This window comes from Cupressus sempervirens, chromosome 10 (genome assembly GCF_028749045.1).
Source record: "Cupressus sempervirens isolate cs-2001-9-10 chromosome 10, ASM2874904v1, whole genome shotgun sequence".
Classification (NCBI taxonomy): domain Eukaryota; kingdom Viridiplantae; phylum Streptophyta; class Pinopsida; order Cupressales; family Cupressaceae; genus Cupressus; species Cupressus sempervirens.
The window spans coordinates 503,879,637-503,890,728 of NC_143127.1; the positions used below are offsets into that span (position 1 = coordinate 503,879,637).

At 38.7% G+C, this 11,092-nt stretch overlaps 1 protein-coding gene across 1 annotated transcript; it reads left to right on the forward strand.

The window, feature by feature from the left end:
- Window positions 1–5,324: 5,324 nt before the first annotated feature.
- LOC149534876 (uncharacterized) lies at window positions 5,325–5,831 on the forward strand. The gene has a single exon (XM_089806085.1). The coding sequence runs from the start codon at window positions 5,325–5,327 to the stop codon at window positions 5,829–5,831; it is 507 nt and encodes a 168-aa protein (XP_089662211.1).
- Window positions 5,832–11,092: the final 5,261 nt, after the last annotated feature.

An 11,092-nucleotide genomic window follows, 5' to 3' on the forward strand; every position in this document is an offset into this window, starting at 1 on the left:
TAAACTTTTTAAATGATGAGATTTCATCTTTGGACCACAAACTAGACATGCAAATTTTCCCTTTATCTGAAGACCTACAAAATCATGTATAATTGGATTAAATATATTAACTTTGTGTTAGCACAATAACATACCAAGAAAGAGGTGTTAAGAAGATAACATACCACAAAAATGCATTAGCCCAGGGGCATCATGTATTGTCCATACAAGCATTGCATGGAATCTAAATTGTCTATATTCTATTAGTCTAGAGACATCATACGTAGTGATCCCATTCCATAACACCATCAACTCATCAACAAGGGGCTCAATATATACATTGATATCTTTAACTTGGTACTTACCTAGTTGAATGAACAAAAACATTACATAATTATTATGACCATTTTCATGGATTATTTATAATAAAGTAATTTAGATGACTATTAAATGAGAAAATACCTAGAATAATTAGTGCCAACATTATGTGCTCCCTCTTTATGGTCATCCAAGGAGGAATTTTAATGTTGATAACAAAAATAGACCACATCAAGTAAGTAGATCTCATCTCTCCAAACGGATTGACATCGTCTGCTACCAATGAAAGCTTGAGATTACAAAGTTCTTCCTAAAGTGTGGCCATTTTTCCTCTATCTCTTTAAATGTTGAACCATCTGCAGGCATTTTCATAATGTCATCTCAACTTTGATTGCATGCATGGTAATCTATAAAATGTGACAAGCTATTGCACCTGAATAATTGCTACAAATTGGAATAATGGGAATAACTTAAAGAACCTTGCAAGGCACCTTTTTTGTTATTTGATCTTATCAATATGTACTAATATGACAAACAGGGCATTGTGTTGCAAATTCATGTTGTTTATAATATATAATATGATCATTCAAACATGCATTATTGTTTGATACTCCATTCCAATATCTTTCATAATGGCATTTAATTCTCAGTATGAGCAAGGTAGAATGTTTGATGGTGGTAACAAACACTCACCTATGAACCTACAACAAAAAAATAATTTTTTAATACAAAGAATATTAATTTCTACACAATTCACTCAATGTTATTATAAGGGAATTACGACTGAAAAATGAAAAAAGATAAAATATATGTCATTGCTATGTTGGATAAACCATTCATAACCGTCAAGTTCACCAACAAAAATATAGCAGCAAGAAGAGTTGTTAGGGAGCCTTCGTATAAGGGCTCGTGTGCCTTCTCAAGTATAGGTACATCAAGGTCTGTGTCAATTTCATCATCATCATCATCATCTTGATCATCATGATCTTCAATTGGATCATTACCTTCTACTTCTATATTCACACCTCCATGTTCTCTCATTTTGAAATCCACATTCTTTGAATTGTCATGGTCCATAACATGAAACCCAGGGTGGTTGGCCTGTATCAAAATGATGATCTTATATTAACCATGACCATGATGTCATGATTAAATCATATCTTATGTATTTTATAAATTATTAAAATACATACCAATGGATAAAATTAGTTCCCCCCTTCAATGTGACCATACTACCTACAATGTTCCTCGGTTATTTTGATTAGATATCTTCAAGTCTTTAAGCCCTTGCAATTTTTGCAAGGATAATAACATTTTCCAACACCTTTTCTTTTTAAATTAGACCACAGTCTAGCAATTATCTCCCTATTTTGTTGTGCGTTGATATCAGAAGATATGGTCTTTCTTGAATGGAATGACTCGTTGGTGGAAGAAGGATGATTTGTTTGAAACTTGCAGATTCTATATCAAGTGTATTAAAAGAACATCCAACATTAATAATCAAGTTTCCTTTTTAGGGTGATAGTTGGATTGAAAAAAATATATAAATCTATTAATATTTAACACTCATTAATATTCACATTATAAATTAATGATATAATATCTAACCTTGCATTATTTATCCTAGGTTATTTTACAAGACCAGTCAGGAATATCTTTACATCACCAGTAATAATATAATCATTGATTATGGTAGGGACCAGTATCAATCAAAAATACATGAAACAAATAGATGAACACACCCACCACCTTTAAGAGGAAATAGTTCTTCCAAGGAGCCCTAAATTTTGAAAAATAGTCTGGTCTTTATTAAGTGTAGCCTAAAGCTCAAAGTCTTGCCTAAACTCATCTCAACTAAGTTTGAATTTATGGTGGATTAAGCATATGTAATTTATTTTCACTTTTATTTTATTTTATGTGTTTAACAAGTAATCGGCTTAAATGATTTTGATTCTACCATCCATACATTAGCAAGACTCTACAAAAACATTGAGTGGTGGAAGTGAATTGTATATCTAAATAGCATGTTATCATATGGACTAAATATTTATAGTAGTGAATTTCATGTATTTAATTAGGTAAAAATTTAAAGTAATGGAGGCTTTAGATCATGAAGGGTTTTATATACCAGATCAACAGTCATTCTCAATGTTGATGGTGACCTATGCAAAAATTTGTCAGCTAAACATGGCAAAGTTCTATATCACCAAATCCTATTTGCATGCTTATATATTTTGTGCATTTCTATAATGCTCCCTAAGTAGGGAAAAAAAGGGTTTGCTAACCATAAATGAAAAACTAAATATAATTCATTTTGGAGTTTAACTGCCTACAAGATCCACGTCTTGTTCAGACATTTCGTGGAAGTGTATGGAAGAATGATGAAGGTCAACTATTGTTCTTGAGATTTTTTCTATCTACATCAGCTAAAATTCTGACATTTACAAATTCAAGAAGGCTACTAGTCATCTCTTCAATCAATTTTTCCATGACTTGCATGAATGCATTGCCCATTGGAGTACACCATACTCAGAATTGGATGTGGTGGTTTACCTTGTTTAGTGTTGATCTTTTATTCCAAACAAAGATATTTGTGTTTTTTTTATCCAAGTCATGCAATTAATCTCAAGTTAGTAAATTTGCCTCTGGAAGCCACAGATGAGAAATAAAAAATACTTCAATCAACCTTTTGTTTTTGGTAAATTTATTTCAAAAGTTCTTGATTTAATCAACATTTCCATTCTAAGTTAAAGCTACTAGTTTGTTGTCAAATTGTGTGTGACCGATGTACCTTGTATAATCCACTCTAATGACTTTCAAATATTCAACATTATGTCCATTGACAAGCTTTAACTTGTCAAATCCTAAAACTAATAAATTTCTTGTAGACGAGAAAACCTAATTGTATCCTTTCAACCTTCCTTGGTTATTCTAGTTTGTAATTTGGGGTAAATGTGGTGCAATAATGAATTACCAGGACTATCTAGCAAGGTTCTAATAGCACTTTCTTTGATATTAAATAGGAGGAAAATATGTTTCAATTAAAGGTATGCTACTTTAAATTGTATATATGTGTTGGAATTCTTATTCAAGGTCTAGATGTAGAAATAAAACTTTTCACAATTCAGTGCACCTATAAAAAATTATTAATCATGCATGCATTCATTGTGTGTTAACCAAAACTAATATGTTATTATAACATTAACAAGCATAAATGTAAAGCATAAAACACAACATATCCATCAACACATTTGACACAATGATTTAATATGGAAACCAAATTTGGGAAAAACCACCAATAACATGTTACTCCTTTTTCACTCTTCTAAAGTGATGCCCCATTAAAGGCCAACCCTATTAAAGGTTACAACACACACTATTAAATGTGACATGGTTAATGGATTTCAATCACCATATTAAAAGTGAGCCTTGTTAGAGGACTTTAGGCCATTCACTCGGAATGCCACCTTGTTAAAGGATTTTTCAATGACTATTAAGTCAATCTTTCTCCAAAGGATTTACCCTAATCTGATACAATTGTTAGAAAGTAACAGTAGAGCTTTGATCTTATACAACTTACAACCTTACTTGCATATTACAGATCACTATTCAATCCTCATCTCTACTTGGTTTCCAATATTTTGTAGCTCTGGCAGCTTGTTCACCCTTCAAGAATTCATCCTCTTTAACCCTTCTTTCTTAGCTCACCATTGCAGACTTCTTCTCTTGGGTCACCTGATGAAGCAAACCCTCTTCCTTCTCCTTGTTAGATTTTTGCTTCCAAAACTCTCTAACCTCAATCCAACATGACTTCATGACCAGACATCCCTACATATAGGAAATTAGAACTCTTTTCTTGCTCATTATCCATTTCAAAAATTAGGGTTTTCAATGGATTAGGTAAGATACAATGTATCTACCCCATATCTTATCTTCTCTAGAAACTTCTCCTAGAATTAAGTTGAATTCACCTCCAAAATAGTTTACATAAGATTTTGTGCCTCTAACTCATCAATCTTATCGTTCTCCTAATTCACAAGTTCCAAGAAAACAAACTTGTCAACTTTTATTTTGTGATTCTTTAATCTTTTTCATAATGCAACAGCTCGACATTATCAATTTATTGATGCTCGACACATACTGTATTACTCGGCATCTATTGCAAAATCACTCGGCATCAACTAAATTTTACTGGTGCTTGGCATTGACTAAAAATCACTTAGCATCTACTAACTTTCTCTACACCTATTAGTTTTCTCGGCATCCACTATAAATTTCTTTCACTCAACTCCGACTAACTTTTTGCTCGGCTTGCACTAACTTTGCTCGACACCTTCTATCAACTTGGTCAGGCCTAGGAAATGAACTTAGTCCAATCTTTTCCTTCTAAACTAGCCAATCATTTTGTAACCTCAAAGTATATCATCAATACATTATGTTATCACTGTCTTAACTAATTCTTACACTTCAATACATAATCATAACTCAACATTTCCTCTAGGTACTTTTGTTACATCATGTTGATCAAATCCTCCTCATCAATCCACCAAGTGATAGTTCTTGAAACATATAAGCAACTATCTTACCAACATATAGTAGCTTTGACATCAATGACAAAACAATGATTTAAAACACTTCTTCAACAATTCTCTTACTCAAATGATCTTTTCAATCATAGCACTGGGGATAGGTCGAAAAGCGCGGTTGGGGGTCCAGCTGTCCTAATCAAGGAAGCAGCCAAGTCTCCTTTGGTTTCCAAAACAAACGTGCAAGGAACTACAAAATGGTCCTCACTTTTTGGGGCTAAAACCTTCTAGTAAGTCCTCTTTCACGCTTGTTTAAACTATTTAGGATTCAGTGAAAGGTTCTTGTGCGATAGCCATCCCAGATGAGATTGTGGACCACAATATTTAGACTATGGCTTATACTTTGGTTGGGAAATGTCTGGGCCTAGATCAAGCATTAACAAAGTTAGGTAGCTCATAAAACAAAAATGGGCTCTCAAGGGCTAGGTCTCGGTCACGGCTATGGTGAAAGGCTTTATGTCTTTCAATTTCACTTGCTTAGAAGACCTTGCTAGCATTGTGAGTGAAGGGCAATGGGCCATGGGTCATTCTTCCCTTGTGCTCCAGAAGTGGTCATCTGGCATGAGCTTGAATGATTCTTTTTTTGCCCAAGCTCCTGTGTGGGTAAGACTGCCAGAACTGCCACTTGAATACCAGAATGAGGACATCTTTGGGGGAATAGCTAGGACCTTTGGGGAACTCCTCTCAACAGATCCGATTACTACTTCCAAGCATCGCCTCAATTTTGCATGCATCTGCATTGGAGTGAGAGAAGGAACAAACATGCCTGAGTTCGTTGAACTTCATTCCAAACTTGGAGTGCACAACCAGAAAATCATCTATGAAATGATCCCCTTTATGTGCTTCCTCTGCCTAAAGGCTGGTCATAAGGCCCACCAGTGCCCCAATGAGGCAAAGAAGAAGATCATGAAACCATCATACCATGAAGCTTGCTACATGCCCTTCTAGAAAGGGAAAGATGAAGATGCTCTAGAGGTGCAAACTTTCTATGGCGCAAGGGAGAAAGGCTATTAGCCTAAAAGACACAGCAGGAAAGGACACTATTAAGAAGGATCCCCCCAAGGAGAGGGCTAGTTCCTCCCCCCTTGAACAGGGCCCTGTTTTGGAAAAGACAATCTCAGACCCATTAGAGGACCCAAAGATGCAGGTAAGCTCCCCCTCCATAGCCACGGGTTCCGTTGTGAAGCAAGATCTCCTTCTAGAAACTATAGTATAGTCTTCTCCCACAGTAGAGGAAGTCCCTCTTTTGGGAGCTACAATGTTGAATCGCCTAGAACGGGAATCCTCAGCCTGGGAAAAGGATAGCCAAGCTAAGTGTCTTCCCCTTGAGGACACTCTGACTTCTATGGGGGTCATCACTGGCAAGGGGGGAGATTCTTCTACCCCTATAGGAATTGAGGCCAAGCTTCATCTTCTCATTAAGAACACTGATTCAACACGGCTCGCCCTTTGGGAAGATAGGTTAGATAACAGTGCAATGGATAGCCTTGATGATTAGTGCATTATCAAGAAGAAAAAGAAGAACCAGAAGAAAACTTTCCCCCCCCATCTCCTGCTTCAACCAAAAGTAGGGTTAAAGCTGATATTGGGTCACCCCCCAAGGGAGCAGGAAGAAAGAACTTAAATCAAATTCTGCAAGAAGAAACTAGAAGGAACCTGGCAGATGGAAGCCAGAGGTCCATCAAGGATTTCTTAGGAAGTAAGAAATGAAATTTATCTCATGGAACATAAGGGGCCTTAATGGGGCTCATAAACAGGAACTCATTAGAAATATGATTAGAGACCAAAGACCTGACTTTCTAATGTTACAAGAAACTAAGATGAAAAGGGACCTGGTAAGAAGGATATCTTTCAGTAAAACTTTTTGCCGCGAAGCTTTTGATTCGGATGGAGCTTCAGGTGGTGCCCTAACCTTGTATAACACCAGATCTTTCAAGTTAACTACTCTTTTCAACTCTACTAATGCTCTTCTTTGTAAGGTTTTTCACTTCCAAAGCAATGAATCTTGGTTAATCCTTAACCTGTATGCCCCCAATACTAGGAAAGAAAGGAATTGCTTTTGGACCAAGCTCCTTGGCATCTTATCTAATTGTAACTTGAATAAAGGGATTATAATGGGGGACTTCAACTCACCTCTATCTGATGTAGACAAAAGGGAGGGTCATGCCCTAGATCAAGATAGTAAACGTGACCTTGCTTTGTTCATTCAGCATCTCACCCTCCTGGATTTGGACCTTCAAGGTGGCAGTTTCACTTGGTCTAACAGAAGAATTGGGGGTGATAGTATTTAGGTTCACCTTCATAGAGCCCTCATCTCCCCCGAATGGCTCCTCTCTCACTCATGTAGATTATCCCTCCTCCCTAGGGTGGGCTCTGATCATTCCTCAATTTCTTTTCTGCCTCCCCCCTTTCCAGCAACAAGGCCTTCCCTTTTCGCTTTGAGAAAATGTGGCTCTCACACCCTGCACTGGAAGGTAATATTTCCCATTGGTGGAGCATTGAGGTTGAAGGCATTGCAATGTACAGAGTTGCCCAAAAGCTGAAAAATGTGAAAAGAAACATCAAATCATGGAATAGAACTGACTTTGGCCACATCTTCCAAGAGAAAGATGAGATATCTGATCAGCTCTCTTCTATTCAGGATGAAATCCAACATTTAGGATACAATGCTCATAATAGCCAGCAAGAAAAGGCTATCCTTTCAGATCTGCACAACATCATATCTAAGGAAGAGCTTTTCTGGAAACAAAGATCAAGAGTCAGTTGGTTGAAGGAAGGAGACCACAACACCAAATTTTTTCACCTGACCACCCTTAAGCACCAGGCTAATAATAGAATAACCAACATTGTTAAGGGCCAGGTTCAGGTTACCAAAGAGGATGAAATTGAGAAGGAAGCTATATGTTACTTCTCATCTCTCCTCTCAGTTGATCCTTCCCTCTCTGGGTCTGATCAAGAGGAAATCCTAGCGTCCATTCCCCCCATTCTACAAGTTCACCACAACTCCTTGCTGAAGGAAATCCCCTCCTTGGAGGAAATCCATCAGGCCCTCTTCTCTCTCCCAGGGGATAAAGCTCCTAGCTTGGATGGTTTCCCAACTTTTTTCTTTTAGATCTTTTGGAATGTAGTGAAAAAGGATGTGGTTAAAGCGGTTCAAGAGTTCTTGGGAGCCAAGAATTTTCTTAAAGAACTTAATGCTACCTTTCTGGTCCTCATCCCTAAAATCTTGGGTGCTTATTCTCTGGATAAATTCAAGCCCATTAGCCTCTGTAATTCCTTCTATAAGATCATTGCCAAGGTTCTCACTTCCAGGCTCCTCAGAGTTCTCCCTCTGATTATCTCTCCTTAACAAATCGACTTTGTCCCAGGCAGGCAGATCCTTGATTCAATTGTTTTGGTTCATGAGGTTATCCACTCTCTTGAGGCGGGCAAAAAGGAAGGCTTCCTTCTTAAGTTGGACCTATCAAAAGCTTACGACAGGGTTGACTGGAAGTTCCTCTTTGCTATTCTTCGTGCCTTTGGCCTCGATGATCAGGTTTGCAAGCTCATCTCCCAACTTGTGTCTTCACCCTCTTTGTTGATTCTGGTTAATGGCCACCCCTCTCCTTTCTTCTCCCCCTCTAGGGGTCTAAGGCAAGGAGACCCCATCTCTCTGGTCCTATTTGTTATCATGGAAAAATGCCTTGGCAGACTCATCCAGAAGAAGATCAGGGATAGGTGTTTAGTGGGTTTGAGACCTTCTTCGGGTCCATCCACTTTCACTCATGAGCAATTTGTGGATGACATGATTTTGGGGGGTGAAGCTTCAGTTCGGGAGGCCAAGACCTTCAAAAGCATTCTTAATTCCTACACCAAGGGTATTGCACAAGTTATTAACTTAGACAAGAGCTCTGTCTTCTTCCTCAACACTCCTCTAGAGAGGAAGAGGAAAATTGCTCAAATTTTGGGTTGTGGCGTTGGGTCCCTGCCGGCGACTTATCTTGGGCTTCCTCTAGGCTCCAAACCCCCAGACTCCTTTTGGACAAGCATTATCGACAACTTCATCAAGAAACTTGCTGGTTGGAAAGGGGTCACCCTCAGTCAGGCAGGTAAATGCACCCTAGTTAACTCGATTCTCCAAAACCTCCCCACCTATGCCCTCAGTCTCTTTGGGATTCCGGTTAAGTTTGTGAACAGAATGGAGAGGATTCAGAGGGACTTTCTCTGGACTGGAACTGATGACCACAAGAGATACCACCTGGTAGCCTGGGACCAGGTTTGCCTGCCCAAAAGCCAGGGAGGTCTTGGAATCAAGAAAATTTCTCACCTCAATCAATCCCTCTTAGCTAAACTCCCTTGGTGCATCTTTCAAGGCATAGGGGTTTGGAGGGACATCTTGGCTAAGAAGTACCTGGGAGGCCTATCTCTCTCCTCCATTTTCCAAGGGGCCGAGCTATCGTTGGATTCTAACATTTGGAATGGTATCTTGAAGGCCCTTCCCCTTGCTAAATCTAGGGCCAAATGGAAAGCTGGAATGGGAGACAAAATCCTTTTTTGGCAGGACAACTGGCTTTTTCAGGAACCTCTCAATAACCATCCTTCATTCGGCAGGTGGGTTGATCAAGCAATAGGCAAATATGGTATGTTGGTTAGGAACTACAAAAATGGGAATGAATGGCACAATCTAGCGGAGCTTTCATAGGATCTTGAGCCTTTGATGGCCTTGCTGAACACTATCAACATCAACTAGATAGGAAATGCCTTAGTCTAGGGAGACTCTTTTGGAGGCCATTATACTGTAGCCTCAGGCTATCTTTCCCTTGTGGGCATAGGGGAGAAACCTATTTGGGCCAAGGCTTGGACCCCTAAATTAATGCCCAAAATAAACATTTTATTTTGGCTCCTCTTGCAAGACAAAATCCTTACCCTGGATAATTTAGCCAAGAGAGGCCAAATTATTCCCAGCAGATGCTGCCTCTGTAAGCATCACCTGGAAATGGTTAATCACATTTTCATTCACTGCCCCTTTTCCTCTAGAGTGTGGAGTCTTCTGACTTCCAATATGAATTTCTACTAGTGCCTGCCAGCCAGTATCTATAAATTCTTCATACAGTGGAGTAGCAACCACAAAGGCCTAAACTCCCAAATTTTGAGTTCCTAGATTATCCCACACTTTTGTTGGGGAATCTGGAAGGAGTGCAACAACAGGATATTTAGATACAGAGAAGCTCTTGAGGGTATTATAGTAGAGACAATTGATGGCCTCATGAAAGAGAACTATTCCACAACTAGAGATGGGAACATAAAGGACATAGGGAAAATTAAGGCTAGGAAAGAAGACAGGATCAAAAGAAGACAACAGGCTACTTAGTCCTTCCCCCTCGAAAACTAGCATAAAGCCAATTTCAATGGGGCGGCTAAGGGGAACCCTGCTCCAGCTGGATGCAGTGAAATCATAAGAAACAACTTGGGAGGGGGCCTTGCTGCTATCTCCTCCCCTATTGGTCACCAAACCAACCATTTGGTTGAAGCCAGTGTGGCCAGACTCACTATTAAGTTGGCCCTGGACTCAGGGATCGAACAATTGTGGCTTGAAGGAGACTCCCTAAATATACTAAATTGTATTTTAGGAGTAACCAAACCATCATTGACCATTGAAAGCATAATTGAGGACCTAAAAATGGACTTGAGAAAATTTTAAAATTACCACATCAGCCATGTCTACCGTGAAGCTAACGTGGTTGCTGATTGGTTCGCAAACACAATAGTCACATTCAATTCGGTGATGATGTGGGGAAACAATAATCATTTTTCGGCGACGGCTATGGAGCTCATCCGAAAGGAGCAAATTCAAGGTACCAACTCAAAATCTTTTTTATGATGATGAGACATGCTAAATCAAGTTTTAAAAAGGGAATCATTTGGAGTTATGTGGAACCCCCACTGTTTCATAATAACATGTACGAATTACACGAGCAGAAGAAATCCAGAGTTAAACCCAATAACACACACATTAAAGCTCTCATCCTTAGCGATTTTTTCATCTTTGAGCTCTGTAATTCTGTTAAGGGTTTAGGGTTAGAGAGGCATAATATCGCAATGGTGGGAGAAAGGATTAGAAGAGAGCCATGGGGAGAAACAAAGAGCTAGAAAGAAAAAGGGAAGGTTTGGAAAAAACTCCAGAAGGGTAGCATAACCAGCTTCATGGAGAGGCTCCATGGTTTCGATGC